This window comes from Bufo bufo, chromosome 2, assembly GCF_905171765.1.
Source record: "Bufo bufo chromosome 2, aBufBuf1.1, whole genome shotgun sequence".
Classification (NCBI taxonomy): Eukaryota; Metazoa; Chordata; class Amphibia; order Anura; family Bufonidae; genus Bufo; species Bufo bufo.
The window spans coordinates 118,722,623-118,747,102 of record NC_053390.1 but is presented as its reverse complement, the minus strand read 5'-3'; the positions used below and the strand labels follow the sequence as shown (position 1 = coordinate 118,747,102).

Here is a 24,480-nt window from a genome sequence, read left to right as displayed (position 1 = left end):
AGTGATGACCTTTCCTGACAGAAGGCCATCCCTTGTAATTGGTTGAACAACCCCTTTAAGTATCAGAGCTGAAGATTTGTTTGGAATCCTTTTATCGTGCAGGAACCATACTTTAGCTGGATTGCTTGAGTAATAGAACATGTTTGAGGTCCAGAAGCTGCATGAATTTTTGATTACTGCTTCTGTGTAGGGGGAAAACCTTCTATTGCTATATGTTTTTACTTGGTGGGTGGTCTCTACTGGTTTCAACACGTTAAACAAGATTTCTCGCCCATATTCCTTGGGGGACACAGGAAACCATGGGTATAGCTCTGCTCTCTAGGAGGCGTGACACTAAGTGAAAGCTGTAAGCCCCTCCTCCATCAGCTATACCCTTCAGCCTGGAGAAGAGACTGCCAAGGAGGCAAGACACCCCCTGCTTATGCAGGGTTGTTTTCCTATGATTTTTTATTTTTGCGTTATTTGTTGTTTTTAATTCGATTTTTTTCTACCTACAGGGACAACAGAGGCGCATTAGACCCCTCTGTTTCTCCCGGGGTTGAGTTGCGCCAGTGCCGGTAATTCCGCACTGCTGCCTCCCCCACAGAAGACAAGGTGGACCAGGGCAGCCTCGCTCCCCTGCGTCCCGCCAGCTCAGGGTCGTCCGCACGCCAAGTCCCTCCCCCGGCTTCCTGCCACTGCGGTGCCAGGAGCTGAAGGGGCGACCCCCGCTGGATGGACTGAGGGCGAAGACAGCGTATGGTGAGAGTGGCTGCTCCAGCCTCCCCTTCCTCCCTCCCACCGCTGCTACAGGCCTCCTGGGCTCCCATGGCCACTGCTACATCCCCCTTGGCCACTGCTACATGGCCACTGCTACATCGTGCGCCCGCCCTCCCCCCCCCCCCCCCCCCCCCCCCGGGCATATCGGGACCGTTACCGGGCAGGGGAGTTTATCTGGGCAAGTCCTTGGCAGGGACGCTGCCTTCAGGGGACGGCTGCAGGAAAAAAGCAAGCCGTCTGCCACATCCAGGCGCGGCGGGGGCCGCTTACTTGGCGTGAACGGCGCCATTTCAGGCCGGCACTTCATCATCCTTGGGGGTTAAAATCACTTTGCCGCGCGCGCGCGGCTCTGCTTCTTCTTCAGCGCGGCAGAGGGGGGGCGGAGCTTCCTACATGCGCTCCGCTACTTCCGGTTTCATCGGGCTCCACTTCTCAGTGCTGCGTGGAATCCTCTCTGCCGTGCGATCCTGAAGCCATTCATCTCTGTGCTGCTGCCTCTCCTCCACAGCCTCCTCAGTCTGTTCCCCTTACCGCTGCCACTTGCATCATCCGGGTCTGGTAGGACTGTTAACCCCCTCCGTGCCACCACTTTTCTTGGGGTCTCCCACTTTAAGTGCAACATCTTTTTTCCACCATGTCAGACCCTTCTGCAGCCGCCAAGCCTTGGTACCATGCCTGTACTGCTTGTAGGGAACCCTTTCCCCGGGGGCAGTCTGATCCGCACTGTACTGCATGCCGAGCTCCACCGCAGCCTCAGTCGCCCGCTGTGTCGCTCCCTGCTTCCTCTGACCCGCCTGACTGGGCTAGATCCCTGTCCCAGGCCGTGGAAAGCCTCACTCATGTCGTGGGCCGCCTAATAGACAGGCCACCTACCCCGCAGGACGCCTCTCTGACTGTCGCGCCCTCCGGGTCCACTGCTTCTGCCGCTGCAGCGGGTTCACTCTCTCTTAGTGACCCCTCCCGAGCTAGGCACTCTCAGAAGCGTATTAGAGTAGAGCGAGCCTCCTCCTCTGAGGCCTCACTCTCCCCGCCACGCGTGCGCACCCAGACGAGCCTCTCCTCTCCAAAGGATTCGCTCTCTGAAGGTGAATTGGCGGTTTCAGATTTGGAAATGGACTCGGCCCTGCCGTCCAAGCTAGCCTCAGCAATGGGTCAGCTCATCTGATATTCGTGACACCTTTAAGGTGCAGGATGATCCCCCTAGCTCTGACGCAGCTAGCGTCTCCTTTATCAGACCCAGGCAGGCCTCAAAAGTCTTTCCAATCCACTCTGATTTCTCCTCTGTGGTGTCTAAGGCTTGGGCTCGCCCGGACGCCCGTTTTGTCAGCCCCAAGAAGCTGGACATTTGCTATCCCTTTCCAGCCGATGTCGTGGCCACATGGTCTTCCTCACCCAAGGTGGACCCCCCTGTGGCCCGGCTGTCAAAGAACACGGCCATCCCTGTTCCCGACGGGTCCTCTCTTCAGTCAGCGGAGGACCGTCGCATGGAGACCCTTTCCAAGGGCATTTTTGCTGCCTCCGGTTCTGCTCTCAGACCGGTTTTTGCCTCTGCTTGGGCAGGGAAAGCAATCTCTGCTTGGGGTGCGCAGCTGGAACAGGAGTTGGACTCGGACGTCCCCATCCAGGACCTACGTTCCTTGGCCCAGCTTATTATTCGGGCCGGGAATTTTGTTTGTGAGGCCTCCCTTGATGCGGGAGCCCTTATTGCACGCTCCTCCGCCCCTGGCAGTTTCCGTCAGGAGGGAGCTCTGGCTGAAGGTTTGGAAAGCGGACGCTGCCTCCAAACGTTCCTTGGCGGGCCTACCGTTTGCGGGTTCCCGCCTTTTCGGGGTCCGCCTAGACTAACTTATTTCGGAGGCCACGGGTGGTAAAAGCACCCATCTTCCTCAACCCCAAGCAAGGGGCGCCCCCCGCGGACGCCCTGGTGCGTCTCGTTTTCGGTCCTCCCGCAGGGCCTCTGGGGCCCCCACCACAGCTGCCGCTTCGGCTCCTCCCCAGGACAAGCGTAGGAAGCCGTTTTTTCGGGCGCAGCCCTCCTGGCGCAAGCCGCAGGCTGCCCGCACACCCGCAGCAAAGCAGTCCTCTGCCTGAAGGCGCGCCCCCACCCACCCGGGTGGGGGGCCGGCTCCTCCTTTTCAGGGACGTCTGGATGGCTCACGTCTCCGACGCCTGGGCCCTCGAAATTGTGTCCTCCGGATACAAAATCGAATTTGCATCCTTCCCTCCAGATCGGTTCTTTCGCTCCCGCCCGCCGCGGGACCCGAAAAGCGCGGCTGCGTTCTCCGCGGCCGTTCAAGCCTTACTGGACAGGGGGGTGATTACCCCCGTTCCTCTAGAGGAAAGGTTCCAAGGGTTCTACTCGAACCTCTTTGTAGTTCCCAAGAAGGGAGGTTCGGTGCGGCCCATTTTGGACCTCAAAAAGCTCAACCGTTTTCTCCTCCTTCGACGCTTTCGGATGGAGTCCCTCCGTTCCGCGGTGGCTTCCCTGGAGCAGGGAGATTTCATGTCTTCCATCGATATACAGGATGCCTACCTCCATGTTCCGGTAGCCCGGTGTCACCATCGCTTCCTCCGATTCGCCGTGGGGGACCTCCACTTCCAGTTTGTCGTCCTTCCCTTTGGGCTGGCAACTGCCCCCCGGGTGTTCACCAAGGTCCTGGCCCCGGTTTTGGCCTTACTCCGTTCCAGGGGTGTTTTTCTGCTACCGTACTTGGACGATATCCTCATCAAGGCTCCGTCCCTTTCTCAAGCGGTTGCCAGCGTGGATCTCACTCTAGAGACTCTGGCGAGGTTCGGTTGGGTCATCAACTTCCCCAAGTCCTCCCTTCCCCCCTCCAGACAGCTAGTCTTCCTGGGAATGCTTTTAGACACAGGAGCGGCGGAGGTACGTCTTCCCTCGGAAAAACGCCTGACCCTCCGTGGGGCGGTTCGGGGTCTCCTTCTCCACCGTCGACCGTCCTTCCGCTCCTGCATGCGGGTCTTGGGGCAGATGGTTGCCTGCTTCGAGGCGATCCCATTTGCGCAGTTTCACTCCCGCCCTCTCCAACGGGCGATCATCTCCTCCTGGGACAAATCGCCGGAGTCTCTGGATCATCCCTTCCGTCTATCGCCTCCAGTGCGGTCATCTCTCCGCTGGTGGTTACAGTCCCCTCTTCTGGGCAGGTCCTTTCTGCCACTCAACTGGTTGGTGGTTACAACCGATGCCAGTCTCTTGGGCTGGGGAGGCGTGTTTCCTCCCCGATCCGTCCAGGGCATTTGGTCTCCATCGGAGTCCAAACTCTCGATCAATGTCCTGGAGCTGAGAGCGGCCCTTCTGTCTCTACGACACTGGACTCATCTGCTGAAGGGTCATCCTGTTCGTGTACAATCGGACAACGCCACGGCTGTGGCGTACATAAACCACCAGGGGGGCACTCGCAGCGCTGCAGCAATGCGGGAGGTCACCAGCATTCTCCGTTGGGCGGAAGCCCACGTCCCGGCCCTATCTGCAATTTTTATTCCAGGGGTGGACAATTGGGCGGCGGACTTCCTCAGTCGCACCACCGTCGACCCCGGCGAGTGGTCTCTTCACCCGGAGGTATTCGAGGCCATTTGCCTTCGTTGGGGCATACCGTACGTGGACCTCATGGCCTCAAAATTCAATCACAAGGTCCCCGCCTATCTGTCCAGGGCCAGGGATCCGGGAGCTTGCGGAGCCGACGCCCTCGTTCTTCCTTGGCGAGGCTTCGCGCGCCCATACATATTCCCTCCCATCCCTCTCCTGCCCAAGGTCCTTTGGAAGATAGCGGCGGAAGGCGTCTCGGTGATTCTGGTCGCTCCGGACTGGCTCCGCCGGTCTTGGTATGCCGACCTCATGCTGCTCCTGGCAGACGCGCCCTGGCCGCTGCCCGCCAGGGAAGATCTTCTCTCTCAGGGACCGATCTTCCACCCGCGTTTAGGGTCCCTACGTTTGACGGCGTGGTTGTTGAGACCACCGTCCTGACACTAGGGGTTTTTCTGCGGACGTCGTCCGCACCATGATCCGCGCCCGTAAGCCGTCCTCTTCTAGGATCTATTATAGGACCTGGAGGACCTTTTTGGGGTTCTGTGCCGATCTGGGGATTCCTCCGCTCCGCTTTTCTCTCCCCACCGTTTTGTCCTTCCTGCAGAGCGGACTGGCCCAAGGGCTGGGCCTTAGTTCTTTGAAGGGTCAGGTGTCTGCGCTGTCCATTTTGTTTCAGCGCCCACTGGCCCCCCTTGGTCCTGTCAAGACCTTCCTTCAGGGCGTGGCTCACGCGGTTCCCCCGTACCGTCCTCCGGTACCGCCCTGGGACCTGAACCTGGTTCTCTCAGCGCTCCAGGCTTCCCCTTTCGAGCCTCTGCGGACGGTTTCCTTGCGACTTCTGTCCTGCAAGGTTATTTTCCTTGTGGCCGTCACCTCTCTTCGGAGGGTGTCCGAATTGGCTGCACTCTCCTGTCTGGAACCTTTCCTAGTGTTCCACCAGGACAAGGTGGTTCTTCGTCCGGTCCCTTCCTTCCTTCCTAAGGTGGTCTCCGCCTTTCATCTGAACGAGGACATCGTTCTCCCCTCTTTGTGTCCTTCCCCTTCCCACCCGCGGGAGAGGAAGCTTCATCGCCTGGACGTTGTCAGGGCGCTCAAGATTTACCTGGAAGTAACCAGCTCTTTCAGGCATACTGACTCGCTCTTTGTGGTCCCGGAAGGGTCGCGCAGAGGGATGGCGGCATCCAAAGTGGCTATCGCCCGTTTTGTCAAGATGGCTGTTACTGAGGCTTATCTCGCCAAGGGCAAGGTTCCGCCCCTTGGTGTTACCGCTCACTCCACTAGAGCGGTCGGGGCTTCCTGGGCTCAGAGGAATCGGGCTTCTACGGAGCAGATTTGCAAGGCGGCCACTTGGTCCTCCTTGCACACCTTCACCAAGTTCTACAGGGTGCATACTCATGCGTCGGCTGACGCTGCTTTAGGCCGTCTGGTGTTGCAGGCGGCAGTTGATTGATGCCTCTGGTGTTGGTTGAGTTTGTTCTGGTCCCTCCCTTCTGGGACTGCTCTGGAACGTCCCATGGTTTCCTGTGTCCCCCAAGGAATATGGGCGAGAAAAGGAGACTTTTGTATTACTTACCAGTAAAGTCTCTTTCTCGCTCTTCCTTGGGGGACACAGCACCCGCCCTTCATTTGGGTTACAGTTGTGGTTCCGGCTTGGTTGCCCCCGTTGGGGCTCGACAGTTCTTTTTCCGGTTGGTGGTTATCTTTCACTACTTGGACACGCAACTGGCAGTCTCTTCTCCAGGCTGAAGGGTATAGCTGATGGAGGAGGGGCTTACAGCTTTCACTTAGTGTCACGCCTCCTAGAGAGCAGAGCTATACCCATGGTTTCCTGTGTCCCCTAAGGAAGAGCGAGAAAGAGACTTTACTGGTAAGTAATACAAAAGTCTCCTTTTTCCAGGACCGTAATATTGAGTCGCTAGAATACCAAAGCTGGAGTGCTGTGGATAGGGGGGTACATTTTCTTAAAGGGGTTCTCCGGGAATGATTTAAAATGGCTGCCATTTTTCGAATGTGAACAGGACTTGTTGCCTCACTTGAAGAGCTGTCTAGGGACGTTAAATATACAACCTAGAGGTTTTGGGCTGCACTGCCTGTGGTGTTTATGTTCACGGCCTCTGTCATACACCCACGTCAGAGGTTTTGGGCTATATCATTGATAGTATACGCCTACAGCCTCGGTTAAATATACAACTGAGAGGTGGTTGCCTGTACTACCTATGGTGCATTTGCTCCTGATGAAATGCATTTTTAATGCATGGAAACGCGTAGAGCTTAGACCATCAAGGATAGGGTAGGGCTATCATAGCTCCAGATACACCTAGTGGAGCTAACTGTGTTTGCCTGATCTGTATCCTGCACCTGTACTATGTTAGTGCAGTGAATGTCTGCGCGCTGACATTCACTGTTAAGAGAGACACCTGGTGTTCCGGTACCAGGTATCTACCTTGATAGTACTAGTTACCCAGGCTCAACATCCTGTACCTGTGGTATCTCAGCCCCCTTAGTGTTGGTGGGTTCTAGTTGTGGGATCCATCGTTGCCACATGGTGGCCTTCCCGCCGCCTGTGTGGCTGTTTTAGGTGGGGCCCCACTAATGAGTGTAGATTTACGTTGCTGCTTTATGCAGTGTTTCAGTAGATATCCCTTTATTCTAACAAAATAAGTTAATAAAATATTTGTTATTTTGTTTTAGCGTCCTATTCTCACTTTTATATTTGCTCACTACACTATATTCTCTAGCACGTCCATATACTACATATTGGGGAGTGGTACTGTCAGGCTACTCAGCCATGATGGCATATCATAAGCAGGATCACATTACAATCTATTGTAGTGTGTAGTGAGACCCCTCACCCCCTCCTAGGCAGCTGTGCAAGTGGAGGCAACCAGTCCTACTCATATTCTAGGACAGGTTGCTGGCAGTCATTTTAAATTATTCCTGGAGAACTCCTTTAATGGGACAGCCCGTTTAAGCAAGAAAAAGGAAGTTTGCAGTTGGAAAAGAGAGATGGTAAAGCTGGCTAGTGTCGCGTTATCAGGTCTACGTTGGAGAATTCCCTTTAACTTTGCAATTGACATGGTTAGCACCACGTTATGGCATCTGTCAGACCTATATGTACGGACACAAAGCATGCAAACATGGTCTGCCTTTAGGTTTCTATAAGAGAACCATATGCAAGTGTATACATATGTATCTGGTTCTACATTTGTCTTACAGACAGATGTCCGCTGTACGTACCGCTAATGTGGAGTCCGGTATTATAGACTTGTGTGTTGCATATTACTCAGTATATAGTCGTATCTCCTGTTTGTGGTTTACACACAATACATAATCTGCTTTGTGAGAAGTTGGATTCATTCTCCACCATTTCTAAAGATTCCACCGGGCTAGGTTCTGTATGAAATATATCAGATCATTTCTGTAATTTGCTATAAACTTTTCATAGGAAGAATATTTTCTTATTGTATATTGCTTATTAACTCTTTTTGTTTTTTTGTTTTATGGTAGAACAAATTTAAGAAGGAAGAACGAGTGAATGGATGGAGGATAGACAAGGCTTTTAGTAAGTGATTATAGAAATCTTAGTCTTTTTGAAAAAAAAAGAGCACTAACATTTAGTAGCAGCTCCTCTCTCCGTCCCCTACTACAGGATCTGGGACACCAGAGGGTGCACCCATGCATCTTCTCTCAGGTCCTGCACCTCCAGGGCAAGTGGAGGGAGGGGGCTGCTATGGCTGTCAGTAATTTAGGCATTCTGTCACTAAGGCCTCTTTCAGGCCCCCTTCACATATGTCCGATCCAGCTCAGTTCCGCTCCAGCGTAACGCAGAAAACACATGAGGGGGACTGAGCCAGAACTGATCCCATAGTTGTGCTGCTGGATGTCAAACAGCGCCGGACCGACGCTGCATGCTCAGTTTTTCTCTCCGGCGCCATCAGTGTACAGACACTGGATTTGGCACTTTAGTGCTGTGCACGTATTTCATTTGTGTCCGGCTCCCAGCATAAAACACCTGCCTGGACACAAATGATATATGTGAAGTGGGCCTCACACAAGCGCATTCGGTCCAGAAAACACGCTCCTTTTGTTGGCTGCATTTCCTGGACCCAATACTGCTCCCCTAACCCGAACTTACAGCTTCATAGTGATTTATGGTGCTGTGAGGTCCGTCCTGACTGTACTGTACTCATGGCATTACAGCGCAGTACACCTGCAGGCATTTAGGAACTCGCAGCCTGGTAAATTGTGCTCAGTTTGGGAAAGGCAGCCAATACATGGCACGGAGCACGTTATCCGGACCAAACATGCTCATATGAAAGAGGACTATATGTGTTTTTGGCTGTTATAGGGGACATCTCCTTGTTCTATTATAAGCAGCTTAATAGAGCCCCCAGTGCAACACCGATGCCCGGTTTATGGCTATAAGGGATGGTAAATGACACGGGGGTTACCTCTTTGGTGTTTTCTGTGTCATGTGGTGGCCCCTCAGGGTCTGCGCCAGGCATATTATCTTTAGTAGTCTTGTAAGTGTCACTAGATTCCTTGGAAGTAGAGAAATTGAATGTGACCTGTAGACTATACAATGGGAGGGGATTAGTAAGTTGCAAATAACGGTGCAAGCTCACTTCAGCAGAGGGCTGGTGAAAAAACTGCAAAAACATCTCCAGACAAAAATAGTAGTTTTAAAGATGCAGCAAACGTATCAAACAACGTGCAGCATTTGATAATTTTGGAGCAAATTACGGGACCATAGAATCAAGAACTGAAAATCCAAAGTAGTCGCTGTGGTGCCTGTTAATAGGCAACAGTGTGAACTTACATAAGGCCACTTTCAGAAGGCAAAGAAAAAAGGGGTCAGTCAGCACATCCCAATGCTGACAATTCAGACGAGCTTGACCTGGGTGGAAATCGCACCACATGTGTGATCGCGATTCCCCATTATGGACACTGCTCGATTCTCAGGAGCGCACAGCATTAGGGCTCATGCACACGACCGTACGCCCTCTGAGACATACGGTCCGTGAGTGGGCCATATGTCCCGGAGCGGCATACGTCGTGCGCAGGGGAGCGCACAGCATCATAGGTTACTATGATGCTGTGCGCATCGGGCCGTCCACGGGGCTATTGTCCCGCACTCATAATATTATATGAATGCGGGACAATAGCCCCGCGGGCGGCCCGATGCGCACAGCATCATAGTAATCTATAATGCTGTGCGCTCCCGTGCGCACGATGTATACCGCTCACGGACCGTATGTCTCGGAGGGCATACGGTCGTCTGCATGAGCCCTTAGGCTACATGCACACGACCGTATGTTTTGCGGTCTGCAAAACAAAACGGATGACATCCGTATGCCATCTGTTTTTTTTTATTTATTTTTTTGCGGATCCATTGTAACAATGCCTAAAACGGACAAGAATAGGACATGTTGTATTTTTTTTTGTTGCAGGGCTACGGAACGGACATACTGATGCGGACCCATTGAAATGAATGGGTCCGCATCTTATCCGCAAAAAAAAAACGGAACGGACACTGAAACAAACAACGTTCGTGTGCATGTAGCCCATTTTGTTTCCGTTCCGTTTTTTTTGCGGATAGGATGCGGACCCATTCATTTCAATGGGTCCGCAAAAAATGCGGACAGCACACCGTGTGCCGTCCGCATCAGTATGTCCGTTCCGTAGCCCCGCAAAAAAAAATAGAACATGTTCTATTCTTGTCCGTTTTAGGCATTGTTACAATGGATCCGCAAAAAAACGGATGGCATATAAATGTCATCCGTTTTTTTTTTTTTTTGTGGATTGCAAAACACATACGGTCGTGTGCATGTAGCCTTATACTGATTTATAATGCTGTGTGTCTCAGCATGACCTCACTTCTACAGGATTGTGCTGATAGCATTATGTCAGTGCATTTCTGTAGATGCAAAGTCATGCAGTGACACACAGCATTATAAATCATTATACTGCCGTGCGCTCCTGAGAAACGAGCAGTGTCCATAACAAGGAATCTCTCTCGCACACAGAGCGTGATTTCCGCCCAGAACAAACTCATCTGAAACAGGCCTAAGGCTGGGTTCAGACCTGAGCGCATTTTATATGCGCGTTTAACGCGCGTTTTTGTCGTGCGTTTTTATGTGCGTTTTTTGCAATAGTAAACGCGCGTTTGACGCGCGTTTGTGTGATTGACTACAGTGTCCTATGGCCACAAACGCGCGTCAAAACGCCCCAAAGAAGCTCAAGAACTTGTTTGAGCGTAGGGCGTTTTTCAGCGCGTTCAAACGCGCTGTAAAACGCTCAAGTGAGAACCAGGGCCATAGGGAAGCATTGGTTTTCATGTGTTGAGCGTTTTACAGCGCGTTTGAACGCGCTGTAAAACGCTCAAGTGTGAACCCAGCCTAAGTGTTGCCTAAAAAGGGTAGGTCTTAATTAAAGGGGGATTCTGAAGCCAGGAACCGCTTTTACATATGACTAGGGAGGCTGCAGGGAATAAAAAAAATAAATAAAAAAAAAATAAATAAAAAATAAGACTCTCCCCAACGCTTTGGTTCTAGCGCCAAGCTAACCTCCTCTGCTTCTGGTCTCCTCTGGACACCCATGTCATCGCTGCCAGTCTGTGGCCTTGGCACATAACCGCTGCCACTGCTGAGGCCATTGATTGTCTGGCAGACGTGACTTGAGTGTAGACGGCACATCGCACTTCCAGTCCAGCTGGATCCTGAAACAGTCTGGCGGTATAACTGGGGTTCCCTTTAGTAATTATATTGGTAAGTTATTGCTCTATGATATGTTCTCACTCACTGAACCGTTTTATTAACTGTTTTTTAGGGGAGAAGAGAGATTTTGATTTTGAATTTTTTGCTGCGCTCCTCGATAAAGCTCTTGAAGCAGGAAAGAAAAAGAAAACAAGAAGTCAACAGCCACGTAAGACGAATGCTAAACCACGCAAGAAACAAAAAGGTAGTGTCTTTAACTCTTGATTTACTGGACATTAAAAGGTGCTGCCTGAGATGAAGTCTCTGATCATCCCTAAAGCTTAAAATAAAAATTCATTTTATACTGTTCTAGCGCTGTTCTGTGCAGCTCTGGTCCAGCCTTCCTGCCGCTGCTGGTGTACGGTACGTGACCACTGCAGCCACTCGCTGTCCTCAGCGGTCCAACGCTGAGGACAGTGATTGGCAGTGACGTTCCGTTTACCTGCATGTCACAGATTTTTAACGTTATCCAAGCACATTGGTTGTTGGATCTGTTAAAGAAATAAAAATACTAGGTCTGGATGGGCTGTCATACACTTTTTGATTCCTGGACTCTGGGTAATAAATTGCCCATTTGACTTTGTCCTAGTGGATCCTGTTTTCCTCAGACATGCCTGCATGCCTCACTAGGTTATTTAAAGGGATCATCAATCTTAACTTATATAAAGATAGATTTTGTAATTGAATTTTGGACCTGAGCAGCAATACCAAGCACAGCTGCTATACATCCCAGTGAAGTCCGTTGCAGGGTGATGCTTTACCATTGCACCCAGGGCCTAACAGAGTTCCTCAGACCTGCTATGCCTATTAGACTGTGCTAATGACACGGCCTAATAGACTGCCTGTCACTTTTACAGTGATATGCTATAATTCATTGATATACATGGTATACCGGTGCATTATAAAAGCCACGTCACCGAGTGGGACTAAAAAAAAAAAAAAGAATAATTATAGGTTCATAAATTTATTACAAATAAATAAAACCAGGTGGTGGTATTTTGTAAAAGTGGAACAAACATGCCCACATATAGTATCACCTTGTTTGCTGGACCTGTATAATAAAGAAACCATGTTATTAAAAAAATAAAATAAAAAAAATACCAATAGAATTTTTGTGTTTTTTGTTCACTCACCCTCCTCCCCTAAAATAATAAATGATAAGCAATATATACCCCAAAATGGTACCACTGAAGACTACAGCTCATTCCGCAAAAAACAACTCTTCTTATGGCTACATTGATAGAAAAATCAATATGTTGTGACTCATGGAATGCAGTGATATAAAAAACTAGGTAGTAAAACAAATAAAACAATACATATTTGATATCATGGCAATCGTACGGACCCATAGAATAAAATTAACATGCTAGTTATACCGCGGGGCCAATGTCATAAGTTTAACGTGCGCAAAACCTGCTCCCCCCCCCCCCTCATTTAACATTCTAAAAAAGTTAGGCTACATTCACACTAGCGTTTTTTGCGGATCCGTCATGGATCTGCAAAAACTGTTCTGTTACAATAATACAACCACAAATGGGGGACAGATCCGAAAATCAATGGGGGACAGATCCGTTTTCTATTGTGTCAGATTTTGTCAGAGAAAACTGATCCGTCCCCATTGACTTACATTGTGTACCAGGGCGGATCCGTTTGGCTCCGCTTCGTTAGGCGGACATCAAAACGCTGCAGGCAGAGTTTTGGTGTCCGCCTCCAAAGCAGAGTGGAGATGGAACGGAGGCAAACTGATGCATTCTGAGCGGATCTTTATCCATTCAGAATGCATTGGGGCTAAACTGATCTGTTTTGGACCGCTTGTGAGAGCCCTGAACGGATCTTACGAACGGAAAACCAAAACGCGAGTGTGAAAGTAGCCTTAATATAAATGAATCAGTTATATTTCCCCAAAAGTGGTATCAACTAAAAAAATACAATTCGGCCCACAAATAAACAACCCCTCATATGGCCCCGTCGACAGAATAAAAAAGTTATGGCCAGAAAATAAAAAACAGCCACACTGTGACTTATTTTGTACTCCTCCTGAAGTAAATCATACTCCTCAAAAGAGGAGTCTTTTTCGGCCACATGCACATGGTAGGTATTATGCGTTTTTTTTTGTGCCACATATACAGCATAATACAGTACTGGCGACATAGGTGAGATTTTTTAAATTTCACGTAAAGGGTGTGGAAATTTTCCACGTAGAAATTGTCCTGCGGTGCGGATTTGGAAATCCACAGCACGTCAATGGTTTTGCAGATTGAGGTGAGATCTGGAGCAAATCTACTTCAAAATACACTGCAGTGTGCATGCACCCTCACTCTGCTGGTAAAAATGTACCGCAATATCTGTAATGTTGCAGATTGTTCAATTTGTCATCACATTCTTTAATGTAATGTATGACTTTGCACATTGTATTACTTTTTAAATGTACTGTTAAATATCTTGCTTACTAATTTTCAATAAAGCGAGTTTAAATTTTTTTTTACCGCAATCTCTGGTCAGTACTCATTGGTTCATTGGCTGTTAGCAGTTTTCATGTTCCCCACCCGTCACTGGATTTTACAGGGACCTCATTTGTATAATGCAGGGATCAGCAACCTTTAGCACTCCACCTGCTGCAAAACTACATCTCCCAGCATGCCAACATGCTCGTCTGTTCTAACTCCCATAGAAGTGAATTGAGAACTCTGGGAGTTGTAGTTCCAGAACACCTGGAGTGCCGGAGGTTGCGGTTATAATGAATGATGCCTATATACTCTTTCATGGTTAGAGCGGTATTTATTTTTATGAATTGATTTTCTTCTGCATTTTCGATATATTTATTCTGCATATGTTTGCTTACGATACAAATATATTTGATTTGTGTAATACAGGCAAAGCGGCCTCAGAGCAAAGCCTTTGTGATGAGGAATTGATTATATCAGAAGAGGAAGGAGCGGATGCTAGAACAGCAGAGAAGGAGAACAACAGATCTCTAGATGTTGATGACTGCTCGGCGGTGGCTGAACCTGCCGCTGTCAAAAATAAGAGGGCCAAGAGGAAAAAAGATCACGCAAAGGAACCCGACGAGGAAAATCAGGAGTCACAGGATGACGACGTAACACAGATACCAAAAAAGAAGTCTAAAAGTGAGACCTGGCTTGGTGGAGGGAGGTACTGGCTCTCTTTAAGGCTAGTTACAGACGAGCAAGTTCAGTGTAAGCATGATTTCCCGTTCTGACCTCCGCTCCTCTGACAGGATCGTAATGTAATGAGTTATAATGCTGTGTGTCCTTGCTTGACTTAATTGCACTTACGTTATGCTGTCCGTATAATTCAGTAGAGTCCAGGTCTGTCCGCGTGACACGACATTATAAATCCTTATAATGCTATGCGATCCTGTCAGAGGGGCAGAGGTCAAAACGGGAAATCTGACATTGAACTCGCTCGTCTTTAACTAGCCTAAGGAGATCAGCGGTGTATGGAGACTTGCTGGCAATGCTCCATGGGAAAATACTATGTAAAATAGGCATGCCCCAGAGAAAGAGAATCGTCTCGCTAGTGTCGCCATTAGGAGGGCTCACCATGAGTCAAAGTTTGACTTTTTAACCAATATTGGAGCATGACCAGGGAAAATAGCCAAGCTGTGTGTCCATCAGCAGCAGCTCTTTCAGGGTACTTGCCCCTCAGTATGGAGCGGATTCTGGCTGTAGTACTTTATTATTTTATTTTACTTATATATCCCTTTATATAGCGCTTTACAGATATTATCATCACTCACTGTCCCCAATGGGGCACACAATCTGGATTCCCTATCTTTGGAGTGAGAGGAAACCCACAAGCATTGGGAGAACATACAAACTCCATGCAGATAATGTCTTTGGTTGGATTTCAACCTAGGGCTCCAGCGCTGACCACTGAGCCACCGTGCTGCAAGTCTTTATACATTTACATTATAGAGATTTAGTTCCCTTTTCATCTGCTTACCATGGCGGCTCAGTGGTGCATTATTCGGAGCTAGATGGTCAGACGTGCTTGAAACCCATAGTACCCACTTCTAGCTATATCTACTCTGACATAGGAAGCGAGCTGAACTCTGAATGGGCTTGCTTGTTCTCTCTCTACAGGAAAGATCACCGCACGGGACACTGACAACAGACCCGAGCTTCAGTCAGTAGATGGTGATGGAAATCTTAAAGAGCCCCTTGCTGAAAAGAAGACCAGAGTGCAACAAAATAAACCTAATTACAAAGAATCTGAATTGGATGATGATGATGATGAAGATGATGGTAAATATGCATTGTAGCTACCGTTGCACATTCGTGCAGCAGTATCAGCGCACCATGAGAGATCACCCCCACATCTGAATGTGGTGACCAAGTATGGGGCTGAAAGGGAAAAGGTTGAGTGACATCAGCAAAGCTGTCGCCCGAAGTGTCCTTTTCAGTAGAATACTATGGACAGCATTCTGCAGATCCAAAGTGCTTCATGTCAGGTTGGATACGGATATGGGCACGGCGCTGGTGACATTAATCAGAATGTATTTTTGTTCTCCTGTAGCAGACTTGGACATAACCGAAGAGTTTGAGCCTGATGATGTAGACCTGCCTTGTAAAGCCGGGGAAGCTGATGTCTCCTCTCAGTCGGTGGCTGTTACATGTGAAGAGGAAACCTCACTAGTACTCTTTACTGAAGAGAGCGACTGCCAGTCAGGACTCGAGGATCTATCTGGGTATGTTGAATACTGAAAGCATTCTGAAGAACTCTGCATTGTGCTATTTCTCTGTTATTCCTCCTAGAAATTTATTAATAAATTGTAAGCTGGGTGTTACTAGTTAGGGCTGTATCTCCCAGATAACGCCAATTATGTAACAGCCTCTTTATGTATGCACAAGCAGGGCAGCTATGGACACAGAGGTAACTGCACAGGTAATGTGAAGGCTGCATCCATTAAAGGGGTTATCCCATGACTAATGTAAAAACTGATAATCAGACATCATATAGTACAGGACCATCTCTTTATAACAAAGCTAGAACCAGCCCTGTACCTCACATGGATCCAGAGATCTCCCTATCCATTGCTCTGCTAGATTTATATGAAGCTGGCAGCTCAAGGGGAGTGTCTGTTCTGCTGCAGCTAAGGGGGCGTGTCCATGCTCTCCCTATCACAGCTCAGGAGGCGTGTCCATGCTCTCCCTATCACAGCTCAGGTGGCAGTTGAAAGATGAAACTGAGCATGTGCGGCCATCTCGGTGAGCAGGACAGAGAAATAAGAAAAAACTTAGCAGGTGGCGCTATACAGATACATTTGATCGAATAACTCAGTGGCTATGCTAAAGTTTTAATTACTGGCAATTACAAAAATATTCAGATCCGGGTGCTGGTTTGAAAACTGTAGAATACTTTTGGTGGGACAACCACTTTAAGATATATTGCAAAAGTTGTATCTGTACAAGTGCTGTACATGAGGTCTTTACTCTGCTGTCAGTAGCTAAGGGAAGGGGCAGCGCAAGGGATTTTATTTCCCTATAGCTTTCCTGCTGCCCCAGTGCCCTGTTGCTGCCTTAATTAGGACAGTAGAAAACAGTTCACGATGCCATTTATTCATGCAAATTTGAAAGTTCTTACCCGCTTCACTTAGGGCATATTGGTATATTTGAGAAAAAGTAGTAGCTGTTTTTCACCACCATTCATGAAGAATTTCTCTATTACTCTTCAAGCCTGCTTCACAGTCTAAGTGAGGTCAAAGAAGCTGCGTCACAACCCTCCGATGTGTCTCTGGTTGGAGAAGCTGAGCCCATGATGGATGTCCCCCAGGAAGAAACCAGCCTCCCTGCGTGTAATAAGGTGAGTGTTCAATATATCTTACTACGACTTTATTACTAATATTCCGTTTGTTACTGTTCATGAACCAAATCTTCTCACCCTTTCTGATGAAGAAAAACTATTGTGAGGGAAGGCATGCGGTCATCCATTTTGTAGATGTATTCATTTTGTGTGGATCTAATAAAATCTTTAACATGTACTTAGATAGGAGGGGGATTATGGAAGAAAGTGTATAAGTTCCACAGTGGGCCCCCTACTGCCCCCCATGCTAATCCTTGTATCTCTAACTAGAAATGCAAACTCGAGGCCAAATGTTTTTGTCTCCACTCACTGCTTTTTGTGATAAGATGTGTGTATATATGTATATTCACTGCTCACTACAATAAAGAAGGAAGTCATTACGAGGAACACATCTTGTAAGTGTCTCTGTGTGATTACCCGAGTCGGCTCAACTTCAGAACTAGTGTTGAACAAAGCGCTCTTTGGATCGTAGATTCAAACGTATGGGCTTTGCAGAGGTGAAATTTATGTCCGAAGACTTCGATTATTTAACTCAAAGACTGTTTTAAAACTGGAATCTGAAGTTGGTTTCGGTACCCAGGTACCACCCGGTACCAAAGCTAACTTCGGATCCCAGTTTCAAGTTGAATAAGCGAAGTCTGAAGTTATTCAGCAAAGTCTTGGTAGACTTCGGACATAAAAAATATCACCTCCGTGGAGCCCATACGTTTGAATGCTGTACGGCGACTGGTCTCTCTACAGCATTCAAATGATGTTTAGAGTGTAGCGACTTTGAATCTATGATCCGAAGCGCGCTTCGCTCAACACTATTCAGAACCATTAGAACACTGCATCACATCAGATCAATGTCGACCACAATTTCTTTCTGGACTGGAACGTTCCTGCCTGCCCAGATTTTCCCATTGTAGTTAGTATTAGGTAGTCCCTTGACAGGCATCCTCAAACTGCGGCCCTCCAGCTGTTGTAAAACTACAACTCTCACAATGCCCTGCTGTAGGCTGATACCTGTAGGCTGTTCGGGCATGCTGGGAGTTGTAGTTTTGCAACAGCTGGAGGGCCGCAGTTTGAGGATGCCTGCCCTAGACTCTTTCCTTAATAAGGACTGTGAACATTGGTGTTTCTAGCCTGCACCCTATAAACAAGCACCACCATCTGAGGTGGCCAAGCTGGTCCTCTACCTACTTGTACACATGAAGACCAGCCTGGCCACAGTCTCTCATTTCTGATTAACCTATACAATGCTAATACTTCTTCTTTTCCAGGTTGACAGTTCAGATGCTGGAAGTGGACAGGTTGATGAACAGGATTCCGAACATAAGGATAAGTGAGTGACTGACTGTACAAGTTTTTATAACTCCTTACAATTGGCTTGAGCCGTACTTTTATTTATTTTACATTTTTTCAGGCAAAAAGTGCCTCAAGGACGCAGAGTGCGACCTGCTCCAAACTTATCCAGAGCTTCTGTGAAGAAGGTGTCTGCTGAAGAGCAAAGTGATCCCAAACAGCAGACTGAGCGCAGTGATGATGTAGAGGTTGGGAAGGTACTTTCTAGATGCTTCAGAAGTTATACATTTTTCTGCATACACTGACAAACCTCTTCCAGTACTAGATGAACCTGTTAATACAGTTGATTTACACTTTCTTTTTCAGAGTGATGAGAAAATAGTACAGGAAGGTGTCTTGAGTGTGGACCCACTGATGGAAACAGATAAAGCAGCGAAGTAAGGCCAAAAAATACAAATGTTCAACATATCTCACACATACTGTGCTTAACCACTTCATGACCACCCATAGACTATAAACATCCTATGGGCGGTTGTTTAACTCTGAATGGATGTTTTAGAACGTCCATTCAGAGATGGCAGCTGCACGCTAATCGTGCAGCTGCTGAGCGGGGGTGATCCGCTGTCAGTGACAGCGGGGAACCCCAGAGAGAAGGCAGGGACAGTTTCCAGGTGTCCCTGCCTTCTAGATAGCTGTATACACAGTGCTTACATATCAGGGAGCGCTATGCACTTCCTGTCCCGGCCTGGCGGTCATGTGACCACCGGGGGAGTGCAGGAGCTGTCAGATCTTCCATGGACCTCGATCAGCCCTGCACTGAGACTGTACAGCGCTGTATACTGCTGTACAGCCTCTTTGGGGGGGGGGGTCTGGGTGTATTTCTCCTGTAACTGGGGCTACTATGTCAGCCCCAGTTACAGGAGAAATCAATAGTGAAAAAAAAAAAAGTTAAATTAACTGTCCCCCAGAAGTCTTGTATGACCTTTTATGGGAGACGCAAAGGTGTAAAAAAAAAAAAAAAAGTATCACATGTAACCCAAAAAAATCTCCAATTTAAAATAAAGATAGAAAAAATAAATGAAATAGACATATTTGGTATTGCCGCGTCCGTGACGGACGGCTCTATAAATATATCACATGGTCCACCCTGTCTAATAAACACCATAAAAAAAAAAATGAAGAAAAATTCAAAAAACCCATTTTTGTCATCTTACATCACAAAAATTGGAACTAGAAGTGATCAAAAAGCCGTATGTTCCACAAAAGAGTACCAATAAAACCATCACCTCATCCTGCAAAAAATTAGCCCCTACATAAGAAAATTGCTCAAAAAATTAATAAAAATATAGCTCTTAGAACATGGAGACATTAAAACATCTTATTTTTTTTGTTTCAAAAATGCTATTATTGTGTTAAAGTGAAATAAATAAAGTATACATATTAGGTATCTCCGCGTCCGTAACAATCAGCTCTATAAAAATATCACATGACCTAACCCCTCAGATGAACACTGTAAAAAAATAAAAATAAAAACAGTGCCAAAAAGCTATTTTTTTTGTCACCTTACATCACATAAATTGCAACATCAAGCGATCAAAAAGGCATATGCCCCCCCCCCCCAAATGGTACCAATCAAACCATCACCTCATCCTGCAAAAAATGAGATCCTAGCTAAGACAATCGGTTTAAAAAAATAAAAATAAAATGACTCCCAGATAATGGAGACACTAAAATATGATTTTTATTTTTTCTTTAAAACTGCTATTATTGTGTTAAAGTGAAATAAACAAAAAAAGTAGACATATTAGGTATTGCCGCGTCCGTAACGACATGCTCTATAAAAATATCACATGACCTAACCCCCTCAGATGAACACCGTAAAAAAACAAAAAGTGCCAAAAAAGCTATTTTTTTCCCCTCACCCACGAGAGCACCACGAGAGAGAGGATCCGCCCCCAAAGACAGGAAACCTGAAGTACAAAAAGGCAGAGACTCCCCTCCAACTTCAGTATGGTTTCCTGTCTTTGGAAGGGAAGCCTGTGGTACATTCTTCTCTCCCCCTGGTTGCCCTTAGTTACCTGCGGTCCCTGATCTTGACACGCGTCACAGTGGTATGCGGTAGGTCCAGCAGAGGCGCGATGGCTGGAGGCTCCTGAGCTCTGAAGGGCATGATGCTTCCGTGCTATTAAAAGGCACTAGTAAGCATCGCAGGCACGTCTGGAAAAGGAAGTTAAGCGTGAAGGAGACCACTTGGCCCGGGGGAGGAGCGCCTACTCCGCTCTATAGTGAAGGATGGTCTAATCCAAAATGAGGCCTGGAGCGCTCATATGCGTTGTGACGCATCACGGGACTTCGGGGGAGGTGCAGATAAGAGCACAGAACCCGCAAGTGTGCTGCCGGCGGTTGATTCCACTGAATTAAGTGTTTACAGCACCATTCCTGACAGAGCGGGACTCGTCTGGCAGCCTCTATGGAGGAAGAAAGGAAGGACACAGCTGAAGGTCCAGTGTCCACTCCGGCCTTGGTACCTATGGCCATGGCAGTGTTAGACTTAAACAATGCTTATTTTCATGTCCCTATACATCAGGAGCATCAAAAGTATTTACGGGTAGCAGAGGAGATCAAAGGGGTCATCAACCACATGCAATTCCCAGGCCCTTCCCTTCGGGTTATCAATGGCTTCCAGGATTTTCACCAAAGTGGTGTCAGAAATGTCGGCTCACATTCGAGAAAAAGACATACACTTTATCCCATATCTAGACTATTTTTTAATTATAGCAGATTTCTCAGGGAGAATGGAGACCTGAATCCAAAAATATTCAGGAAGATAGCGGACAGTTGGGGTCTTCTGTGTGTAGACCTTTTCGCTACGATTCAGAACAGAAAAGGGAAGAATTTTTTCTCCCTGTCCCTGGAAGGTTTCCCCTGTGGTGTAGATGCTTTTCTCCACAGGTGGAATTTTCCACTAGCTTATGCCTTCCCTCCCTTCCCCTTGATTCCCAGGGTTTTAAAAAAGATAAGGGAGGATCGAGCGAGGGTCATTCTAATAGCTCCATTTTGGCCCAAGAGACCATGGTTCACTTGGTTAAGGAAGTTGTCAGTGATGGATCCATGGGTTCTCCCAGCAACCCACGACCTTCTTTCTCAGGGGCCGGTGTTTTCCCCTTAGGTAGACAGTCTCAATCTGACAACCTGGAATGTGAAAGGCAGTTTTTAGCTAGAAGAGGTTTTTCTGATGAATTAATAAATACTCTCTTGAAAAGTAGGAAGAAGGCGGAGGCCCCCCAAAATAGTAGCAATCAAACAGTCACCTCATCCTGCAAAAAATGAGACCCTAACTAAGACAATCAGTCAAAAAATAAAAAAGGTATGGCTCTCAGACTATGGAGACAGTAAAATATCTTTTTTTTTGTTTCAAAAATGCTATTATTGTGTAAAACTTAAATAAGAAAAAGTATACATATTAGGTACTGCCACATCTGAAACGATCTGCTCTATAAAAATGTCACATGACCTAACTAACCCCTCGGGTGAACGCTGTAAAAATAAATAAAAACTGTGCTAAAACATCCAATTTTTTGGTCACCTTGCCCCATAAAGTGTAATAATGCATGATCAAAAAATCATATGTACCCAAAAATAGTACCAATAAAAACGTCTACTCTTCCTGCAAAAAAATGAGCCCCTGCACAAGATGATTGGCAGAAAAATAAAAAATAAGGCGTTTAGAAAATGGAGACACAAAAACATAATTGGTTTTCAAAAATGCTTTATTATGTAAAACTCAAACAAAGAAAGTAAGTAGACATATTTGATGTCATTGCATCCGTAACAACCTGCTCTATAAAAATAGCACATGATCTAACCTGTCAGATGACTGTTGTAAAAAATAAAAACTGTGCCAAAACAGCAATTTTTTTGGTTACCTTGCTTCACAAAAAACTTAATATAGAGCAATTAAAAATCATATTTACCCCAAAATAGTACCAATAAAACTGGCACCTTATCCCCTAGTTTCAGGGGGGCTTCAAATGGGACATGACATCTAAAAACCATTTCAGCAAAATCTGCCTTCCAAAAACCATATGGCGCTCCTTTTCATCTTCGCCCTGCCGTGTGCCCTTACATCAGTTTACGACCACATGTGGGGTTTTTTTTTTTTTTTTTTTTTTTTAACAGCACGCCTAATCTGTTGGAGTGAAATCTGTGGCTCAGTCCGCATCTCAATAAGCAATAACAGTTGCATGTAATCCAATAGTGAAGGATGCTGTGATCTGGAATCTGGATGCTATTATTTTATTACCTGCTCATAACATTGTACAAATAATATACAGTATTTCCCTGAATAGCCATGTATCGTTTCTGCCCTCTTCTTTGTGCCTTTCTTCTGTAGTTATGCTGTCAAATATCCAGATGAATAAATCTCATGAGTAGGTCTGTGTATATAACGGTAAATGAGTTTCCATCCTCCGCTGTGCATTCATATTACTTTCTCTTGATTAGTTTGAGAGAAGAACCCAATACACCACCGAAACCCTCAGTATTATTGAAAGGCCGATTTCAGAGGCCAAGGCCAAATCTCGGTCGAGCAGCAGCCAAGAGAGACAGGCTGACCTCACCAGAAGAGCCAAAGAACATGCCTGAGGGAGAGGCCTGTGTGGAGAGCGCTTCAGAACATGATGACACCACCTCAGATGTAAGGCTCTGGAAACATTTAGCAATTAGTCTCAGGTACCAACATTTAATGTTACTTGTGGATAATTAAAGTACGCTCCTGACAAAGAAAATAACAAATACAGGTACCAAAAAGCAATGTCATGGCAGGGCTTCCAGCTGGCATTTTGTAGCAGGATAATGCTCAGCCACGCACAGCAAGGGTTTCCCAGGAATGTCTCCACCAGATTGCAGCCCTTCCTGGCTGCTCGATCAACAGATTTATCACCGATCGAGCATTTATGGCTCCAGTTGGGACGCCAGCTTCAGCACCCTATGAGTGTGCAGGATCTACAGGCCCAGCTACATCTGACGGCACATGTGCTGCAGGATACCATACAGAACCTGTAGGCCTCCGTGCCCAAATGTATCTCATCCCGTGTCCAGGCTAGAGGTGGCCCAACAGAGTGATAGAACCTCCTTTGAAATTTATTTTTCCCCAATAAACATCTCCTTTCACTCTAATATTGTAACCACTTACATATATCATGATTATATTCTCACATATAAAGTAATTCCAACTACTTCTTCTTGGTGCTTTGTTTTTTGTCAGTGTGTATATCCACAGAAGGTAAAAATATTTGCAGCTCTTAATCTTTTATTTTTTTTGACGGTGAAATGCTGGCAGAACCATGAGATTGTGGGAAAATTAACATTTTGCTCATATTTTGTTTCTCTTTGTTGGTAGATACCAGTTAAAGAGGCAGAACCAAAGCCTTTGCTTGCAAAAAGTAATATGGGAAGTTCCATTACTGAAGAAGTTTCTATAACTTTGGAAAAACATGAAGATGGAGGATTTCATGGGACATCTGTAGATTCTAACCCAACCATGTATGTTAATGCAATGTTCTGTACACATCTTAGTCTACCCATACACATGAGATTAAATGGCTACTTCATCTTTAACCCTTTTCTTTAAACGCCATCTGTCAACGGATTTGTACCTGTTGCATGTGAGCTTGGCAGCTGAAGGCATCTGTGTTGGTCCCATGTCCATATGTGCCCACATCGCTGAGAAAAAAGATGTTTTATTATTTGCAAATGAGCCTCTAGGAGCAACATGGCTGTTGCCATTACACCTAGAGGCTCTGCTCTCTCTGCAACTGCCTTTGATTGATAGGACCAGGCAGTGCCAGTGACTGAAAACCTCATCACGTCTCGGCCTATCACTCAAAGTGGAGGCATTGTGCGGTTGCAGAGAGATATGATCCTCGAAGTGTAACGGCAACGCCCCTGTTGCTCCTAGAAGCTCCTTTGTATATGTAAAAGTTTTCTCAGCAGTGCGGGCACATATGGACATGGGACCAACACTGATGCCTTCTGCTGCCAAGTGCACATGTAACAGGTCAGCCAGCTTCATAGGTACAAATCTGCTGACAGATGTCCAATCGTTCCTCAGGAATTCAGTTTTACATAATATATTATAAAAGGAAGGAGATGACCACTGTTTGTAGCACTGTACATAAATCTATACACAAAAAGGACGTCCTCTCTCCTGGTCTGTTTTAGTAAATACTTGTGTTCTCTATGAGGGAAGCATTTCTGGGACATCGTACAAGTCTGCACTCTGCCGTATCTGTTATTCTTCATAGAAATTTA

The 24,480-nt window shown here is 46.9% G+C and overlaps 1 protein-coding gene across 4 annotated transcripts in view; it reads left to right on the top strand.

Moving 5' to 3' along the window:
- BDP1 (B double prime 1, subunit of RNA polymerase III transcription initiation factor IIIB) overlaps positions 1–24,480 on the top strand; it is a 145,335-nt gene that overhangs the window by 29,497 nt on the left and 91,358 nt on the right. For 3 of the 4 annotated variants that reach the window (XM_040421477.1, XM_040421476.1, XM_040421474.1), the window contains exons 8-18: positions 7,811–7,865; positions 11,132–11,263; positions 13,932–14,186; positions 15,165–15,326; positions 15,598–15,769; positions 16,758–16,884; positions 18,147–18,208; positions 18,290–18,425; positions 18,535–18,605; positions 22,672–22,864; positions 23,570–23,712. In XM_040421477.1, the coding sequence (XP_040277411.1) occupies positions 7,811–7,865; positions 11,132–11,263; positions 13,932–14,186; positions 15,165–15,326; positions 15,598–15,769; positions 16,758–16,884; positions 18,147–18,208; positions 18,290–18,425; positions 18,535–18,605; positions 22,672–22,864; positions 23,570–23,712 (1,508 nt within the window). The remainder of the gene's footprint in view (positions 1–7,810; positions 7,866–11,131; positions 11,264–13,931; positions 14,187–15,164; positions 15,327–15,597; positions 15,770–16,757; positions 16,885–18,146; positions 18,209–18,289; positions 18,426–18,534; positions 18,606–22,671; positions 22,865–23,569; positions 23,713–24,480) is intronic. The other variant, XM_040421475.1, reaches the window with a different exon arrangement.